General features: G+C 41.8%; 1 protein-coding gene across 1 annotated transcript; it reads left to right on the plus strand.

Moving 5' to 3' along the window:
* Nucleotides 1–1,393: 1,393 nt before the first annotated feature.
* SERBP1 (SERPINE1 mRNA binding protein 1) lies at nt 1,394–14,834 on the plus strand (the record flags this gene model as incomplete). Its single annotated transcript, XM_009707425.1, has 9 exons — nt 1,394–1,556; nt 2,504–2,641; nt 2,783–2,854; nt 3,463–3,537; nt 5,882–6,059; nt 9,312–9,359; nt 11,916–12,089; nt 13,139–13,177; nt 14,424–14,834. Coding segments are annotated over 9 exons (944 nt in total), but the record flags the coding sequence as incomplete, so codon positions are not given.
* Nucleotides 14,835–20,640: the final 5,806 nt, after the last annotated feature.

Raw genomic sequence — 20,640 nt, forward strand, 5'->3', positions numbered from 1 at the left:
TGTGTTTTTGGTTAGGCTTCAGCAGACTGAGTGCAGGGTGTTGAACTCGAAATTCAGAAGACATGGATTGCTCATTCCAGTTCTGCAGCATACCTCCTATGTGACACTGGCCTGTTCGCTTTCCTTGCTGAGCTTTACGTCTTAAAATGAAATGGTTGTCCTTAGTTAAGAGTCCTTTTCAAAGTAAATGTTTTCCAGTTTAACCCCTGTGTTTCCTCGGGGAGTAAGAGTTACTTAGCAAGCAATGTATGTCATGCAAACTTCACGTTAAGTACAGCTTGTGAGGTAAGGAAGTCGTTGTTCATTTGGGTGTGTTGGCTTGGATATCATTACAACTGTAACTTCTTTAGCCCCACCCAAATAAGACATTGCTTGTTAGGCAGGAACTTATTTCTTTAAAAAAATTTAAGAATTGTCATCTTTTAAATTAAAAAATAGTTCACAATTCTGGAGCCAGCCCTGGTAGTTTGCTGAATGTTTTTTCCCTAAACGTTTTGGCAAGAAAATAGTATAACAAAGCAGCAATGTGTTTGTCCAGATCTTTCTAAAGAAGAGTAAACAGGCCTTTCAGATGAGTGGCCAAGAAAACTGTATTTAAGATCCCTCAGATGTCTTAGTGAAGGAGATGATGCCTATGGGAAGTTATTTTTTTAAAAAAAAACCACAAAACCTTTCAGAAGGCATAGAGGGTGGGGAGAACGCCAGCCAGTTCAGTGGCACAGTGTATTCTTAAGCTATTTTAAGTAAGTGCACAAGGAGGTGAGCGTGTATCAGACCGCAAGAGGATCGGTGTGGAAGAACACGCCATTTAGTCACTGACCGATACCTACTGTACTGGGATGCAGGTGACGCCTGTCCGGGTAAAGGTGACCCTACCCAGGGTCTTACTGCTGGCCAAAAAACTTTCCAAGAAGAACACAGTGGGATGAGGCAGGGTGGCTGTCACAGGGTCCAGTGTGGTGATGCTGCTTTTGTTTTGGTGCGCATCAAAATCACTTGTTTGACCTGAAAAGCACCTTTCGGAAGGGGGAAGGAGAAAAAAAAAAAGTCTCGCTTACTGTGATCCTTCTTTGAAAGTTGACCCTGTCATTTTAACACGGATTACTGATGTGTTGTGTGCTCTGACAGGTTATGTTTCCTACAATATTGTAGGAGTGTACACTTGTACAAAATGCAATTTCATTGAAATGCTGTGTAAAAATGTGACTAAGAGGAGTCAAATGATCTACAGAGACTTTTTTATAAAGGTATAGTTTCCCGTGTTGTCTAGTCACAAGGGAGAAAGAAAAGAACAATTCCGGCTTACCTTCAATACTGTTTTATGGTGTTAAGAGTCAGTATCTCTCCCAGAGCAGCTCGACATTCCGTTGATGTGTTTTGCCTAATGTTTCAGGGATAAGACGTATTGGCAGGAGGCCTGATCAGCAGCAGCAGCAGCAACAGCAGGGTGAAGGCAAGCCTATTGACAGGAGACCGGAGAGACGACCTCCTCGTGAGCGCCGCTTTGAGAAACCTGCTGATGAGAAAGGGGAAGGAGGAGAATTTTCTGTTGATAAGTAAGAATTCTGTCTTGCGTGACAATGAACTTTCTTAGCTTTGATAGGAAGGGGCTGTCCAGCCTCATGCTACTGAGTTAAAAAACAAACAAATAGCTGATTGAATCAGAATTAAATAGGTTGAATTAAATTTTTGTCAGTTGCAAGAAGAGCGTGTGTCATGCAACCCATAACACTTTTCTTTCCTTTTCCATGATTTTGTTTACAAACTTGACTCAAGTTTTAGATTGGGAGTGGTCTAATGTGAACAGTTCCATTGGCATAACTGAAAACACGGTTTAAATCATTAAGATAGCCACCATATCTCTCTAAACCTATAGCAGATAGCTCAAGAAAGGAACTCAAGTATAACTGTTGCCTGCAGGATGAGATATATTTGCTGTTACAGCTGTTGCTTAAATCCATACAGCTGACTTCAAGCCAATAAAAGTTTGTCCATGTAGGTGTTTACACCTTGGCTGCAGTGGCTTCACATCTGGAAGTGGTGAAGCCATCTTGGGTCTGGGCAAGATTTAAAGTGTCTCAAGTATCATGAGGGACCCAGAATTCAAGTGTTCTGAAAGTTCAAATATCGAAATTTTAGTAGCTAAAGTTAAAATCCTTTTAAAAGTAAGTTGGATGGATGTGAGTGAAATCGAAATTGTAGTAACAACTAGTTATGTAACACAAGACCAGCACTCAGTTTTGGAATTTAGTGACAGAAGATGCAAATGAACAGTAATCCTTCTGAGCAGTTGTTTCCAGATTCTAAAATGTGGACATTCTACATGTGGGTTTTTTCAGTGTAATAATGTGACATTTAAATTTGAGCCTTGACACAGTTACAAACAGTAATTATCAAAGGAAAAGTAAGTAAATAAAATTGTCAAAAGAGAAAAAGAAAACCTGAAAAACCACGCTGTAAATTTTTGGAGGTGAAATATTCACGTTTGACTGTTCCGTGCTAGACCCATTCTTGACCGACCTATGCGTGGACGTGGTGGACTTGGAAGAGGACGTGGACGCGGCCGTGGAATGGGCAGAGGAGATGGGTTTGACTCTCGTGGCAAACGTGAATTTGACAGACATAGTGGCAGCGATAGATCGTAAGTCTTTAACTTTTTCTATCGTTTTTTGCTTGTTCTTTACAATTAATACACATTTTAAAATTTGCCTTTGAATTTCTGTATCTGGACACTATAATGTTAACTCAGTTTTGTTAGTTCTGTTTCACATTCACATTTCAGCGGCCTAAAGCATGAGGACAAGCGTGGTGGCAGTGGATCACACAACTGGGGAACCGTCAAAGACGAGCTAACGTTAGTAATCTGTAATTGCTCAGAAAACTATTAGCAGAATGTTAATAAAGCCTAATTCTTACGCCTTGCAAAATGTAAAGATTTAGCTGCTTTTTTTGCCTTTGATTTTGATAATTTTTGCTACACTATTAAAGCAGCCTTTGCAGAACTTAGAAAATTAGCAATTTCTTGTAACATAGGATAGCTTCGCTCTTAAAACCAGAATTTTGGGGAAGTTTGGAATGGGGGGCACTTGTCCTGTGTCTTTTTTTTTTTTGAACAATTCTCTTACTAAAACCAGAACAATTTAACAATTTTGATCAGGTTAAGCGTGCTTTTTTACAAGTATTACATTGAAAGCAGTACTTTTAGTACCCAAATCCATTTTGTGTCTCAAGGTACAGCGGGAGACTTTCAGAATGGGTACTAGTTAAGCGTTGGGGGGAGAGCCATTAGGAAGGTGGAAAGCGTAGAATTTAAAAGGCACAGAACGCACCAATCCTTAATGAAATAGTTCTTGTTAAAGAAGAGTGGGTTGTGTAAATCCGCTGTAGAACTTAGTTGTTAATGTAGCTTTAAATAGGGATGAACTTTTAAAAAACAAAACTCCAAACATTATGTAATTGCAGTGAATTGGATCAGTCAGCTGTAACTGAGGAAACGCCAGAAGGAGAGGAACATCCGCCTGCTGATTCTGAAAATAAGTGAGTACCACCCCTCTTAATGTTCTTTGATTGCTTCAAAGGTAGCATGTCTTTGCCTTTAACCTCTGATATTTATTCCTACTTCTGTTTTGCCAAACTCAGATTGTATTTTCTTCAGTAGCTGTGAAATTATCCACAATGCTGCTGAAAGACTGTATCTTTAAAAACTGCATGTCTAAAAGTTGTTACCTTGAAACTGTTCATCAGTGTCTGGCAGGCTCTTAGGTCACTTTCAGATTTAATTATTAATAATCAGTTCTAATACGCTTAGGGTCTTGGGATTGCAGCTCCTAAGTATCAAATCCAAAAGCATCTGTGCTTGTAACTATGTAGAACCACCAAGCCAAAGGGATGAAATGATGTTCTGCCAGTGGAAGGCAACTTTTTCTAAACTTAATTTTTCAAAACAACAGTTCAGACACTATAACTAGCCTGTGGAGGAAAGGTTGTATCTCTGTTATTCTCCATCCTCTGTGTCTGCAGGCAGTTTTCAAAGAAGTTAACTTGATTGCTTCTCATTCCACTTGGACAGTGTTACAGAAGAAACCAGAGACTGGATGAATGAAATAGAGTAACTAGAGAGGCAGAATGAGCAGTAGTGATACTTATGGTTGAAGTAAAAATGTGAGACAAATTTTTATGGTAGTGTAGTACAATAAAATGTTGTATTTTAATGAGGAATGCGCTTTATGGTAGATTCAAAAGAAAATGGCAAATGGGTAAGATAGAATTTTGAAATACTTGTTTGCACGAGATTTTTAATGTGGAGTTTGCTCTAGCTTGGTTTCCTCATTAATAACTTTAGTGGTAAGGAGGGTGCAGTTACTGCATAGAGAATAAGAAATGGATTTGACTTCACTAAAAGATGACTAAATGCTATTACTTCTCCAAGGTTGTGGTGGTCCAAGGTTAAGGTCATCTTGTATACAGAAGTAGTAAGAGAATTTTAAGGAATTACGTCTTGGGCATTGGTCAGAAAATGCAAGCTAGCTTGTCCTTAAAAAAAAATCGTATGTATTGGAAATCTGGATGTATTAAATTTGCTGTGTCTGCAGTATTTCCTGGATCTTTATTAGTGGCAGTGTCCTGGTACTTGACCAGATACTGACCCATCCATGTGCAGATCAGTCGTCTGCAAAATTCTGCAGGCCATTTGTATGTTTGTTCTTCTTCCTCAAATCTGCAGAAAATGTCTGCTCATCTTGGTTTCAAGCATGACACATCTCTTGTAATCCATCAGTTTTCTTCATAGAAAAGCATCTTTACAGGGGTTAGTTTTCAGGTTGGCTAGTTTGGTGTGGATCTCTAACCTAAATGTTTCAGCAGAACTGTAGGATGTTTTACTGCAGTAAAATGTGCAGAATGCCAAGGGGTAATGTCTTTGCCTTGAACAAAAAAAATGCTTCTGAGTATATATCATGTCAAAAATCATTCTGTCCTACAGAATGAGAAAAAATTGAAACACAGTAATCTTGACACAAAACCTCTGCATTATTACATCAAAATTCCTGGTTACAAAATGAAGGCCTTTTCTTGTGAGGCTTTCATGATCTTTTTGCTGCACATACATGGCACTGGTTTTCTATAAATCAGAAATTTAGTTGCATAAACACACTGAAGAATGACTAGAGGATTAACTGCCTATGTAAGTTCAAACACGATCTGTTACTGGTTGTGTGTTTTACTTAAAATTAGCTCTTTGGCAGAAGATAGAGGCACCAGAGATGTACAATGGGGTGATGTATCGCACAAGTAACTAAGTTATATACTGTTGTTTTTTCAAGTTAGTTGAAGGTAAAAATTGTTTCAGTTAGCTGGGAAATTAATTGTCATTGGTTCGATAAAGGAAGCATACTATCCAAAGCTCATTAAATTCTGTTTTTAAAAAAAAACTAACAAGCTTGAAAACTGTGGTAAGAACAAACTCCCTTCACTGCCTTAACTTGAACCTTTGGGAGAGAGGTGGCTCAAAAAGGGGGGGAAAAAGCTCCAAACAAGTCCATTGCAGAAGTTAGGCTTTCATGGCTGTAAAGATAATTGTCATTAATGTGGAGAATAGACAGCATGGGTCAATGTTGTAACATTTTGCTGTGCTCACCATTTAGTTGCTTAAAGGTATCTGGCTGTGATTTTTTTTTTATTTTTTTTTGGCGCTCTGGCTAAAGGAGGTGAGTTTTCGTGTGTGCTTTCTGAGTGGTGGAAGTGAGGCTTTTTTATATACACCGCTTAACTGCGGAATACTTGACAAACTTTTTTTTTCTATAACCTGCTGCCAATTTTGGATTTGTTGTATCTAGAATGTGAATTCTAAGTCATGATCATAATGTCTATGAATTTACTACAGAGAGAATGAGGTTGAAGAAGTTAAGGAAGAAGGTCCTAAGGAAATGACCCTGGATGAGTGGAAAGCTATTCAAAGTAAGGATCGTGCAAAAGTTGAGTTCAACATCCGTAAACCAAATGAGGGTGCTGATGGGCAATGGAAAAAAGGATTTGTTCTTCACAAGTCAAAGAGTGAGGAGGTAAAGTGATTTTTCAGTACTTCCTGGTATCCAAATTGTATAGGTTTCTCTGTTGATATGCACTTCTTGGAGTGGAAGCTCCATTCTTTGAGATGCTGACCTGTAGCTAAAAGTTTATGAAGTGGGAACAACATTTCTCTTGATAAAAGTGAAGTTATGCAGTAGCATAAGTAGCCATTCTTACCTAGCAGTCGATCTGTACCCTCAGGTTAGTGTATACTGTGATGTAATCTAGTGAGGAGACTGGAATACTGCTGCATCTGGGCAGGTAACTTTGTAAGGAGTGTCTCTTGGTGAGCATTTTAGAAAGTTTGTCAATATCAAATTTATTTATTTGATTTTTTTTTTTTTAAAGAAAGCTTATGTTATTTAGCATATCTGTTCATCTTAGGCAGTACACAGATTTATGGTGCTTGCTAAACACGATGTGTGATTGAAGAAATACTGGTCGTACCTCAGACACTTTAATACCTAAACTGTGTATCTTAAATTTGTACCATAGACGTCTTCTCATTTTGTGATATTATATAGACAACCCTCCTTGAACCTTTTGAGCAACCAGGTGAAATACATTTGTATGCTTCGGTGATGTTCAGTGTAGTTGTAGAATTATTTTTAAATTGCTGTTTCTCAAGCATACTCATTTCAGTTACTGCAAAATTTTGATTACTCTGTTCCAGGACAGTGAGAATGACAAGGAGAGAGATTGTTTCATTTCAGGAGGGAGGGAAGTGCTGAGAACTCTGTTTTAAGATGCAGGACTGCATTAATCTTTGTTTTTAACACTGTAGTATCTCAAGTGGCCTGCTTGAGCCATCAGTGGCCTGCAACTTTGTATACCAGATGGTTCTGCCTCCCTTTGAAGTAACTAGATAGTATGTAATATTCTGTTTGGTCTTCTAATACGTATTTATGCTTTTTCACGCTTTGTCAGTTTTTTCTTGTAAGCTGAGGGTGTGATACAGATGGGGAGGCACCGTTCAGTACTTTCCAGCGAAAACTCCATTTCTGATCTCATTGAACTTGGAATGAGCTTGACTTTGTCACAATCAGGCTATTTTCTTTTCTTGCTGTGTAAGGTAGCTCAGTTCTTTAAATGATTGCATATCTTTTTGTTTCCTTTAAGCTGTTCAGTGTTTGAAGTGTTCGTTAAATACTGCTTTCTCTGGCTTCTGTAGAAAAGGGAAATTGTGTTAAAACTTAATGTTGCTGTATATTAAAAGAGTATGTTTAAACAGAAGTATTTATGTACTTTACCAAGAGTTACTAAGCCTGTAGTCCTGCAAGCGTGTCAGGAAATACCCCCCTGCGCCAGTCTCTCCAAAGCAGATTTATTTGAATTTATTTGACATGTAGTCAGCTGAAGACAGTCTTTAACATCTCTGCTTGTATGGTAGTGTAATAAGATGGTGGTACTCTTGAGTAATTTAGAAGCTAGAAGGATCCATACTGTGTTTTCCATTTGAAATATGAATTGGTGGTTAACTCAGAAAAACCCAAACAAAACCAATGAGAATAACTAATTCCTTTCATGGAAGAACAGACATAATTAGTATATTGTTCTGTTTGAGAGGTGTATTCAGTTAACTTCTCTTCAAAGAAATGAGTCGGATGTTTTTACTGCTATCACGTAGGAAGTTAACAGGTCCTTGTGGTATAAGCACAGAGTGAGATATTAACAAAATTGCCTTGAAATGTAGACCTTTTTAGCCTGCTTTTATTGTGTGTCCAGCAGATGTCTCTCCCCACTTCACTTGTTCACTGGTCCCACCAGAAGCAGCGTGAGGTTTTTTTTTTGCTAAGTATTACAGCAGAATAGCTCTGTAATACAGGTGTTAGGAAAGCCTTTGCTGTGGCTCCTTTGTAAGCTGGTTTAGAAGGTGGAATATTTAGAAGTTATGAACAAAACCTACGGATCGCTTGCTGTTCTTTATCTGTTTGTCCTCTTGGATGTACTTGTGAGTCATGAAATTGAGGTTGATGTAAGGTTTCTGTGATTCTTACTGAAAAGAAGGGAGTTGATGTGTGGAAGTGAAATGGTTTATAGGTAAATTCTGGTTTTCAGCCCCAAATCTTCTGTGTTCCTGTGGCGGAAAAAAATCACAATGTGACCCAGTAGATTTTTGTTTCAGAAATTTGAATTGAAGTGTTGTGATCACCGCCTGCCTTCCTGTAGCTTGAGAACTACTGGGAGAATGTCCTAGGAGTCTGTGGGAAAAGGGAGTGTTGAGGATCTAGTACTGCTCATCTGCCTTAGTCTTGTGAAAGAGCTGTCCTCCTCCTCCTATTCATGCTCTTCATTGAGGGATAAAACACTTGACCCTATCTGAGGTCTTTCCTCTTTTTCATGTTTGCTATGCAATTACTAGAAAGTGATACTTTGTATAGAATGAACTCTTAATGCTGTCTCAGATTCTTGCTGCTTTAGTATGAAATCCATGTGTATTGGCAGCCCTAGTCTAAATGGACTCTTTCCAGGAGTTTGGGTTATGCCATAAAATAGAGATCCTCTCTTTTCCTTCTCAGCAGCTGGTTTAGTGGCTTGAATCTTTTAAGTTCTACTGGTACAGCAGAACAAAAAATGGGAAAGAATTACATTGTGGAAAGATCTTTAAATTTATTCAGACAGTTGGATACCAGTCTCATGGAAAGACTGATACACTAGCAGATCAGTTCCCACTCTGTGTATCTGCTATGCCTTGCCTCTTCCCTGTGCTTTCAAACTTTCTTGCTAATCTAATCGCTTCCTTAGAGGAGGTTGCAACGGGAGACTGAGAAATATGTGTTGGAAAAGAATAGTTCATCTTCTTGAAATTTGGAGGATTGACTCTTGAATCGAGGCTGTGCAGAAGAAACCTTTTCGCATTAAGAGTAATTTTAAACATCCCACTCTCTTACCTGTCTAGTTCTGTACGCAGTGTGCCTGATGTATTGAGGTGCTGGAGATCCGCCTATGTACGTGGTCTCTACTAGAGTTTCCAGCAGCTCGTGTTAAACTTTTTTTGGTGTTGATCTGAGATTTCTCTTGTCTCCATGCCTGTGGTAGGGTCCATCCTCTAGTCTTTCTGGATGCTTGCACAGCTGTTGATCTCATCCTTTTGCTGCTTCATGTGCTCAGTGACATCTGTATCCAGCAAGTTCATGTGACCTTATTACCTGTTGTTTCTGTATGTAGTTGAGTCTCATTTCTTCCTTTTGTTTTCTCCCTTTGTTCTTTTTGTCACTTTGGCGTGGACACGCAACTTTCATCAGACAAAGGCGATGACAGAAATGCAGGGGAGTCTGCTGGAGTCAAATGAGGTACTGATCCTTTATATCTAACCGGTAATACCTGTGTTCTGATACGAGCCCCTTCTGAAATGAAGGTCTGGATACTAAGACATCCCAAAACCACAGAATACAAGTACATACAATATGGAGCTCTTCTGTCCATGCCTGTTGTCTAACTATGCACCATACAGGACCCTTCATAATTGGTTACCCTTGCTCCTAATCGAGCTGAATTCAAACCTTATCATAAATGCTTCTATCATGAGTCTGTCTGGTTTTTTTTGTTGTTGCTGTTGTTTTTCCATATCTCGCTGTCTGCTTTGGCCCCCTTTCTGTTAGGAGCTTGTTCTTAATTTTTGACAGCCTTCCCCAAGACCCGTAAGTGCAGCAGTGCCTTCAAGAAGCTATCAGTTATTAGATCAGAGCGCTATTGAGAGTTGCCAATACATATAAGTTAAATACTTCCAAAGATGATTCAGAATAAGCAATTTGTACGGTATGTCTATGACTGACTTGTCGTCTAAATGATAGAAGAGGATGAGGAGAATATGCCAAGTCTTTTATTGGTATTTGAAATTAGTTTTCATTACTTTATCTAAAGAAATCATCGGGTTACATACAGAATTTGCTCTTTGTTGGTTTAGTGGTTAAACCAAAGTTAAGTTGTGAAAATACAATGGTTTTGGTAGACTGTAGTGTTTCTCTTTTACGCAATAACATTGTAGGGAAGGAAATGCGCAGAATTATTGTACAAATCCACTGACACTACCTCTCACAAAAGAGACCGTCGTATGACTACCAATAAGTTGAAAATACAATCTCAGTACCCTGCAGTGATCAAAACTAGATAAAATATGTAGTAGTAAGAAAGGAATCAAAACCATAACAAAAGGTATTGTGAACTGTTTTAGAAATTGTTGGTGTGCTTACATTTGAGTAGTGCCATGTCAGGCTGAGATGTGGAATGACTTTTCTCTGAAAAATAACTGCTTATAACCAGGCTAACTTCCTAAGCTTGGAAAAGAGATCTCTGAGGGAAGGGCGTACAATTCAGATCTGTAAAATCAGGAGTGGGATGGGGACCTGTTGTTACATGGAATACACCCCAGTGAAATATGTTTGAAATAAAGCAGGATGGAAGGCTATTTCTCATTGTGCCTAATGAAATTGCAGTGCTTTCCACTGCAGGATGGCATGGAGGCCAAATGTACAGCTGGGCAGGGGGTCGTTAGATTGGTGGGGGAGAAGGCTCTTTATAGCTCTGTACGTTATGGTGCTTGTGACTGACTCGAGGAATCCCTGAAAGCAGCTTTCAGCCTTTTGACTGCAGACCTCTGCGTATCCATTGGCTGCCTTACGCAGGATCCACAGATGGTAATTAAAGGGCATGGGACTTAATTGGACAATACGTTGCCTTTGAAAGTCAGCATATTGTGTAATGACACCACAAGAAAAGTAAGTTAGAGTCGGGAAGCTTAAGCTTGCACATGGCATTTCTGTAGGAAAAAAGGAGCAAACTGATAATTGCTGCACCAGAAGTTAGTTTCTTATAGGAGGAGAAAGCATCGTATGTTGTCATGTGTCCGAAACATGGTGGTTGGGCCTTGTAATAGGCGGAGCGCTGGGCTAGCTAAACCCTTGGGCTGATCCAGTGTGGTCAGTTTTACGTTTCATGTATCATCATAGGTGTCAAAAATTGACTTGCCACGTGGAAAAATTATTTGTACAAAATAGGAAAAATAATTACTTTAAAAATACCTTGTTCTTTTTGTGTTCAGTGTGTAATAATTTACAATACTTGAGTGTGCTGAATAGTAGCATTTATGGTGTTAGAGGTAACTCTTTGGTGCATAGCTTGCTCCTCGAGGCTGTGAATGCACTGAGACCCAGTCAGCTGTAGGAGAATGTTGTTATCATGGCAAAGGTGGTGGGAGTCATCGTTTTTTAGTGTAATCGGTGAGACCGGTTCTCTGTTTTAGCTACTTCAGTTAATTGTTTGAACTGTTTATGCCTCATTTGGTGTTTGTTGCAGCTAATGCAAACCAGTAAGGGATTCTTGCCACCTCCCTTGTTTTAAATATTTATACAGGGCTAAGCAAATGAGAAAGTGTAAAGTACTCATTGAGCAAAATAAAGATGGGTTACCGAGTAAGTATTTTAAAAGAATGAAATGAATTGATTAGAAACCGAAGATTTCTCAGGATGCGAAGTGAGAAGAGGACGAGTGCTAGAAAATGAGGTTCTGTCCTGGCTTGGTGATAGTCAGTTTGGTCTCAGATAAGCCAAGACATGTTCCTCTGAAAAGGAACTCCAGAGCATCCGTGAATTATCTTGGAAATGCAAAATAGCTTTGTTTGCTCAAGCGCTTATGTGATTACCACTATGTGGTTTTGTGGTCTGCACAAGTGGTATAACTTGATTCCTAACAATTCCTGCACTATCTTTTAACTTGAATCAATCAAGGTAATCAACCATCAATTTGGGAGTGCATTTGGAGGTGAACACGTATGCCGTGGTGGTAAGAGTGCAACTACAGATGACAAAGTTTCTTTGGTCATTTTTCTTATGAAGAAACACTCGTTTCAGGCTCATGCTGAGGACTCTGTAATGGATCATCACTTCCGCAAGCCAGCAAATGATATTACATCCCAGCTGGAGATCAACTTTGGAGACCTTGGCCGCCCCGGACGTGGTGGCAGAGGGGGACGGGGTGGCCGAGGGCGTGGTGGCAGGGCCAGCCGTGGAGGCCGAACTGACAAGGTGAGTAGCTACAGCTTTCATCTGCAAAGGAGTTGAGTTGGAAGTTGTTATTAGGATTTTCATACAGATAGTTTTAGGTGTCTTCCTTATTTCTGGGGAAATTGCTCTGACGACAAACACTGTGTTTTAAAACCAAGCGAAGTGTCTATTCTTACAAGTTTACTTTAAACTAGGTTACTGTTAGGATAAAAGGGTGACTATTTTAACAGCGTTCTTATTAAAGACAAAAAAGAGAGGGTGGAGAGTAGGCTGGATTAAAAAAAAAAGTGCCCATTTGGGGGGGGAGCAGGGGTGTGGTGTTTCTAAACCCAAAAAACGATGAAGATCTTCAATACAGACAGATCTGAACGTACTGTGAGACACTTCTGTTTGTGCCAGAGCAGAACAGCAAGTGCTAGAGCGGTTATTTTCAGACACAGTCAGGACGATGTGTCTGCATTGTGACCTGTTGGGGGTGAAAGACTCGTTTTACAGCTACATGCTACACCTTGAATTTGAGGAATTTAATTTGGAAATAGGACTCTTACTGTTTTGGTTTTTTTCCTAATATGCAGTAATTTTTTTTTCCCTTCCTTTAGTCCTAAAGCTGTAAGGAAATACTCAGGAAAAGTACTGAATGGAGTTGGGGAGAGAACATGTAAAGTTGAAGTACCATAGCATAGCTACCGTAAAGATTTGATTTAATACGTATCACTTATTCGGCTTGAACGCATCTGATCAAATTGTTACTCATTAGAAAATGAGTTCAGTCTGTGTGGTGTGGCTTTGTTCACACAGATCAAACGTGCTCATTTTTGTCTCTTTTAGGACACTGACTTTGTTTTCTATTTTTTACACTGGATCACTTTAAGTTTCAGGCTTATTAGTTGGAAAACTCTCTCCTGTTACCAATATAAGAAAATTTCAAGGAATTGAAATTAAATGGTGGTGGTGTTTGCTTTGAGTTGTTTCACTAATGTGGCATCTTGCTTCTTCAAGAATGCTGTCACGAAGTAGTTAAAAACTTTTCTGCAGCTTATTTTCTATTGACTTTGTTTGTTTCCTTCCAGTTGGTTAAGGAGTTTGACGTGATCCACACACCCAACCAGGTCGGTGATCTCTGCTGGCACTTGCGTTACCTGTGAGCAAGGCCCTCCTGTTGCAGGGACTGTAACTCCCCTCCTGCACTGGATTGGCCTTTTTGGCTTGTTTTCTGCTTTTGTGTAATGAGCAACTGGAGATATTAAGGCTAGAGGCTTAAGACCCTGCTATTACTTTTTAACTGTAGTTTGTGAGCTGGGTAATTTTGCAGTGTCTTAGTCTTGCCTAAAAGTCAACCTAGAAGTTGATACAACTTTTATTGGAATGGTTTAAATACCTCTCTTGATAAGTGAATGTGTTTGCAGGAAATGCCACTATTCTGGCTCTTCCTACTCTTCTTCTCTTCCACATCGCTCATGGGCAAAGTGAAGAGTATTCTAAAATACTTAATTCCTGCATTTCATTACAGCACCGTTTTTTAGGTGTGGTACAGAGCCTTTTATAAAACTCTGTCGGGAAGCACAGGAGATTTTTGGTTAATATATGAATTTCTAGGGCTAGATTGGCACAAAAATTCTTTTTATCAACAGCAAGTTTGTGACTGGGGAAAAACTAAACGTGTGAAACTTAATTTGTGCTACAAACAGGCCTTTTCTGTAACACTTCAGTCATGTCACTCGGTAGGAATTGATGGCTGTGTGCTGGTATTCCTACATATGATCCACATGTAGGGATCTCTTTAAGAATGGAAAAAAGAGATGTAACCTTGTGCGATAATCATGTGCAAGTATGGTCTGTTTGCCTATAATACCTCTTCAGACAGCTTTGATTAAAAAGTAATATAGGACACTTCCTAGTCCTCGGAATGAGCAAAAGAAGCGTTGTGTATCTTGGGGGAAGAAGTTGCTCGTGTAGTAATTTGTCCAGTACTAGCCTGCTTACTCCACTGTAGTGTGTACCTCTTTGAAACCCGGTATTTCCCAATTGAATAGGATTCAGGTTAAAGTAGTTTTTAAAAATGAAGAATTCCCATTTGTCTGGGGTGCAGGGAACCCCCCTGCCTGCAGCTGCCCCATGCAAGTGCCGCCCAGTCTGCCCAGGGACAGAGGCTTAACCTTGTCCCCATGCCCGCCGGCCGGCCCCCGGCGTGTGCCCGCAGTCGAGCGATGCTAACATCTCGCACTGCCCGGCTCGGCTTTGTGCTGAGCCGTGTTTGTCTGGCGAACGGAAGGACTTGGTGATGTGTGAGGAATTAGAAATGCGGTAGGGCTTGATGCCACTGAAAGTAATAACTTTCTGATGTTTCTCTTTCAGTCAAGTGCTTCTGCTCCTGATGTAGATGACCCAGAGGCTTTCCCAGCTCTGTCCTAAACTGGATGTCATAAGCCAACCCTGCCCTTGTTGGGCCTTCCTCTCCGAGGCTTGCATGCTTAAGGATCCTAAACAACTAAGAAATTTAAAAAAAAAAAAGAGGAGACTGTCATTCATACCATTCACACCTAAAGACTGAATTTTATCTGTTTTGAAAATGAACTTCTCTCGCTACACAGAAGCAACAATATGGTAGTCAGTTTTGTATTTAGAAATGTAATGGTAGCAGGGATGTTTTCATAATTTTTTCAGAGATTATGCATTCTTCATGGATACTTTTTTGTATTGCTGCTTGAAAATATGCGTTTCCAAACTTGAAATATAGGTGTGAACAGTGTGTACCAGTTAAAAGCTTTCACTTCATTTGTGTTTTTTTTTTTTTAATTCAGGATTTTAGACATTTTCCCCAAACTACAAAGTGGGTTTTAATTATTGCACACTATTTCCGTTTCCTTAATTCCTGTTTAGGAGATTTTTATCAGCCCATGGTCTTTTGGAATACGTGAAACTTTAATTTGGGAGACTGTTAGTGCTGTATGGAATACTAACTCCTGGAGTACTTTAGTTTTAATGCTAAATTTCAGACTTGGAGAAACAGTCATTTTTCATCTATGTTTGGTAGTTTGGTTATGCAAAATCTTTATACAAAATTGATACCAGATACTTGAAAAAGATTGAAAGCACATTGGTTTATAGTTAAATACCTGTGTATTGATCCAGCAACAATATGTGGATCGTTGGTCTAAACAAGTAAACAAGATTGTTTTTTTTTTTTTTAAATTAATGTATTAGACCTTTCACTCTCCCTTTTTACCTTTATTCCCTCCGCCTCCCTTCAACAGAACAAGATGCTTTGTTGGCAAAAAAAAAAAGTTTTTAAATTAACAATGCTTTTTCTTTGAGAGGGTGCCCTGTAGACTGGAGTAACCTTTCCTGTTGTTGGAGCTGGGAGGTGGGGGAAGGTGGTAACTCTTGTTCCAGGAGTCCGACTGGACTCTGGCTGGGACGTGGAATTTAGCAGCGCAGTCCGACACAAGTACATCCATACCCGGTGTATCCACAGCGCTGCCCCGACAGCGACGGGCCTTCTGAAGAAGAAACCACAGGCCTCGGCTGGGTCTGGCAGGAGGGAGTTTTGACTTGCCATTTCAGACGGGGACATTGCAATCTGTGAGTGATAACAACAAAAAGATGTAAAATGAAACCCCAAAACTTGACCTCTCTGGCAAAGTTTTGTTCTGGATTTGTGCAGTGTTTGAGATCTGATTGCTAGCTGACAAATGAATGTTTTTCAGAGGGCGATTGTAAGAAACCCTTTCTCTACCCCCTTAGAAATTTGCCGTAGGTTTAATTTAATCCCTGTGAACAGAAACGTTACCACTTCAGTACACAAAAGGAGTTAAGAGAATGACTGATAAAGAGGGTTTGTTAGGGTTTTTATCTGCAGCATTTGTTAGGAGACTAGAAACAGGTTTCTCATTTTATTTAATGTTTTACACTTTGGACAGCTTATAACATATTTGTAGTTTCGTAACTAGGTAGATATAAAACAAAAGGTAACGCCCTATTTTTTTAAAAGCTGTACAGGACAGGCAAAAAGTATAGGAGACCTTTGAATATGAAATATCAAACTCCTTAATTGTGGTGTTTAGCTGGCTTGCTTTATCTGAACTATTTTCTACAAAAGTTTTTGTTGTAAACCACTGTTAATATCATTGGGTTGGACTTTTTAGTGCACTCACCTATAGTTTAAAGTACCAGGCTGTGAGAAGGAGGCAAGTTTTCAAACAGTGGATGGTAAAAATCTCTTGGTTTATTTCTTCTGACTCTGAGCTCGTCTTACACAGACGCTCAGTACGGGGGCTGTTGCAGGTCCGGCACTGCGTTGTTCCTCTTCCCTCTCCCGTTGTGGTTTGGTAGAACATGTTGCAGTTCCAGTGTTAGGGACACCTTGGATAATACAGTTAAATGCCTTGATACGCAGAAACACGCTTATGAAAAAGCTTTCTCTGTAACATAAACCTTCCTCCCCTTATCCAGATTGTATATTTGCCGTTCTAGTTGCCACTCAGCTTTTTTTTTTCCAGATGGCTTCGGGGCCAGGCAGTCAGTCGTTTGGGGCCCTGCTAGCCAGCCGTGGTCAGAAGCTTTCCCTTCTGCTTTAGAGCATAGAGCAGCTTCCCAAATGGCATGTCACGTATGATTCTCAAGACAGCTTGTACTTACAATTGGTCCGTCTGCTGTTCCAATAGATGTAAATTTGCCTCTTTCAGTCCATTTGTGTCAAGAACTAAAACTGTGAACATATATCTTTAATATTGGTGGGTGTTAACTGAAATAAAGGTTTATTTTCATGCTCTTTTAAAAATGTCATGGAAACACATGGAGATGAAACCACTTAGGTTAATAGCGTCTCATCTAGGTTGTACCCCAAGAGGTCCAGTCTGCCTGTGGTGATGGTGCCCAGGCGTTTCCATTGCCAGGAACGGACTTTGCCTTGGGAAAATGTCTCCCGAGTAGCTTATTTACAGTTAATGAGCTTGCTCTTTAGTAACATTTGCTGTCCTCTTGCTTGCTACTTTTGCTGTCACGCCAAAACCAGAGGACTAGACCTTTTAAAATCTGAACAATTTGAAAACGATGGTCAGCAGAAAAAGTTGGAGAGAAACAGAGAGAAGCACATGGTGCAAATTGGCTTTTGAATGTAACGATGGCAAGGTTGGAGCATGAAAGTTCATCTTATGGATTGAATGCCGCTGATGCCGGGAGGAAACAAGACTGATTAATACATGCAAGTGTTAGCTGTGTGGGAAAGGACATAAATTCTTCTGAAACATCAGAAGTCAGTGTGAATATATGGTGTTTGCAGTTTGAGGAGCCGAGACTGCTCTTAACTGTAATGACTCTTTGCCCATGGAGATTGGTTTGCATAGCCACGCCTCTTGTTTTAATAAACGCAGGACATATGCCTAAAGCTGACACTTCCAGCATTTGCTAACCTGCTTCTTTTCTACAAATCCTTACAAGGACCGCGTTACCTTCGTTTTGTGCTCCCGTTCTGGTCTGCCTTCGCCAGGTCACAGCCTCCTGGCCGGGCTCAGGGCATGTTTGAGCAAGCTGCTCTAGAAAAGCCAAGCGAAATATTCGTGCTGGGGCGGGGGGGTGTAACCTGACTGTGGGGAAAACGGTTCGTTTGCCCTTACTGGGAGACTTTCAGGTAGAAGTTACAGAAGTTTGGTGGTTGTCCTACTAATGATGCTCTTTGTCTCTTGAAGTTGGAATAAGACTTTATGTGAAGCCTGCCATGGCAGTTTATCTGGAGACTTGAAGAGCAAGGAGAAAATGCGCTCTAGCATTCTGTTGTCCCGTATATTGAAGATCAATATGCAGAAATAGATGAATGACAAAATAGTGCTTTTCTTTTTTGCCTTTTTTTTTTAATACCTTTCTTTGTTAATAGGTATTTAATTTGGTTGTACGCAGCTGACTTGAGGTACTGATGTGTCTGTGATGCCCAGCCAGAATCTTCTTGCCAGTGGTTGCCAGATTGGGTATGGAGAGCACAAAAATAGAGTTCTGTTATCTTGGATGCCTGACCCAAGTCTGAGTGAAATGTTTGCCTTTCAGTAACACCAGGCCAGTCTTCCCAGGTGGGAGATGTCTGCGTACCAGGCTGGAGACCAAACCTTGGAACCAGCTGCTAGACTCAAAAAGCGAAATGGCAGAGCTGGTACTTTGCCAAAAAACCTTTCCTGCTTTGTGTAGCTGACGGTGTGAGCGGCCCTGTGCAGACACGGAGCATGGTGCTTCGCTGCCCTGCCAGAGACTGGTCTGTATGTTATTTTCACAGGTGAAATACCTGATGGTGAAAAAAGGCAGTGCAAGGGGAGGACGTAGGCTGAGAAAGCTATTCTCCCTTTCTAAGCTCTAGCTGAGCAACTGGCCTTGGGTTTGTTCCTAGCAGTGAAGTGCAGTGGTGGCTGCCCCTGCTTTGCTGGGCTGGAGCCCGCCGGCTGTCCCTTCTCCGGCAGTGAAGCGTGCAGGGGTCAGTGTGCTCTGGCTGAAGGTGGAGGGTGTGTGGAACTGCCCGAGGTCAGGCGTTTCTGACAGATGGGTGGGAGCATGCTCTCACTTCCATTCCCTGGAAGAGAGAAATCGAGTAGGAGCTTACAGGGTTTTGTTGTCCATGTTTCAGCAACGATTACAACTTCAAAACATGAAAATGCACGTAAGGACTTGCGGTGTGCTGCGTGGCTGTCACCTGTGTGCAGTGTCTCAGCTCTGAGTCGCCGTACAGCTGTCGATGTGTCTTCGTGTTGGCAGGGAGCAGTGAACCCCTCGGCTTGCTGGGGTGCACTGCAGGAGAGGAGATGAGCTGGGCCGGCGCTGATGCTCGCTTGTGTGAGCCGAGGTTGCTTCGGTTTGTGTTGGTTCCCTGCCCTAGGGTGTGAGCTTGCCCGTGGCTACCCATAAGTGTGCTTGAGCTGTTTGATCCTCACCCGTGAGACGTTACTACAAAGGTTGTCATAACGCCAAGGGGTGAGGGAGCTTTATTTTACTCGCACATTCTTTACTGGGCGGAGTGAAGGTAAATCAGATACAGGCTTGGGTTTACTGCAGTCTTTCAGTTCAGCAATGTGAATTAGCACGTGCCCAGCAAGGGCCAGTTGTTCTGGGGATTTGTGCTTGACAAACTGCAGGATTTCCATTGCCTTGTGTGGAGGACAAGGAAAAGATGCGCTTCTGTCCTTTCTCCTAAGAAAGGGCCTGAAGGTCGGTCTGGCTCAGGGACATTGCATGGGACTAGCAGGGCAGCAGTGCGGAGCAGTGGTCTGGCTCAGGGAGATTGCGTGGGACTAGCAGGGCAGCAGTGCGGAGCAGGAGGGAAGTGTCGGGACAAGGTGGCCGTTGCTGTTTACGTGCTTTCTCATGCAGCAGTTCCTTTCAACAGTGGACCGCTGTTTACCTTTGTCAGAAGTGGATGAAGATGCTAAAAGGGGTGGCTGCTCTGCAAGTTGCTTGTGGACTGCTGTTAAAAGCTGTTTTCACGTGGAAGTGCATCTTCCTCCGCTGTCCTGTCACCATGTCCATGTCCGAGCTGTGACCTTGAGCATGGAAGTTCTCGGCCAGTTTGGAGGTGGCAGTGAGGATGCAAACTAGTCCCAGAGTTGAAATACTACCCCAAAATAGAACTCGAAACTAAATTTCTGGTCACTGCATGAGTAGGGCTGCGTTGCAGAGCTGCTGCAAAGCCTCCTTGCCTGTGGTTTTATTGGGAGCCTGCAGATCAAAAAATCCTGCCAGCTTTGATACCCCGATGGAACGTGCAGGTGGAAGGGGGGAGCATACATCGCTTGCGTTGGTACCGTGGCGAGACAGACTGTGCTGTGTCTTCATGAGTACATGGACTTTGAGTGAGAGGCTGTGCTGTGTGTGTTTACTGGCACATCTGGGAATTGTTTTTCTTCAGTGCAGGATTTCTGCCGTGAATGCGGTGAGCTCATGCGGAGTGGCTGGGCAGTAAGGGGTAAGTATTCCCGTTCTCCAGCGAGTTACCTGGCAGGAGGAATAAGCTTTGCCGCAGCCATGATAGGAGAAGGATCCCTTGGCATGTCTGGGAGAGGTGGTGGGCAGCGTCCCACCGCAGGTGAGCTGGGGGGTGGGTGCAGGGACCGAGGGGGCTCGAGGGGGAATGGCTGTGGGACGCGCCCGGGGCGGGTGTGCCCTGCGAGCGCCGTAGCAAGAACGCGTGTCTTGGAAGTGGTCTGTGTGCTGCAGCGGAGCCCTCAGGTGCACACCCTCAGATCGCCGGACTGCGGCATGCCGGAGCTGCTACCTGGAGTGCTGCTGCTCCTCCTCCTCCTCTCTCACAACGTTTCCCCGCAGCCCCATTCCCTCCGCTTTGGGATAGCCGTTTCCTGGGCAGTAGCTGTCTTCAGTCTCCTGTTCTTCGGTTCCTCATCCACAAGAAGCTGCTTGGAGGAGGAACGTGGTTGGACTCAATCTTAAAAGGTCCTTTCCGACCTAACTGATTCTGTGAATCTAACACCACATGGTGTCACGGCCCTGGCTTTGCTTGCAGGCTCTGGTTGCTGAACATGGCGAGGCCGGGTCGTCTGGGGGGGTTTGGTGGGAGCTGGGAGCCAGCAGCGTGCTGGAT

The sequence above is a fragment of the Cariama cristata genome, unplaced genomic scaffold, assembly GCF_000690535.1.
Source record: "Cariama cristata isolate BGI_N322 unplaced genomic scaffold, ASM69053v1 scaffold8869, whole genome shotgun sequence".
Lineage (NCBI taxonomy): Eukaryota > Metazoa > Chordata > Aves > Cariamiformes > Cariamidae > Cariama > Cariama cristata.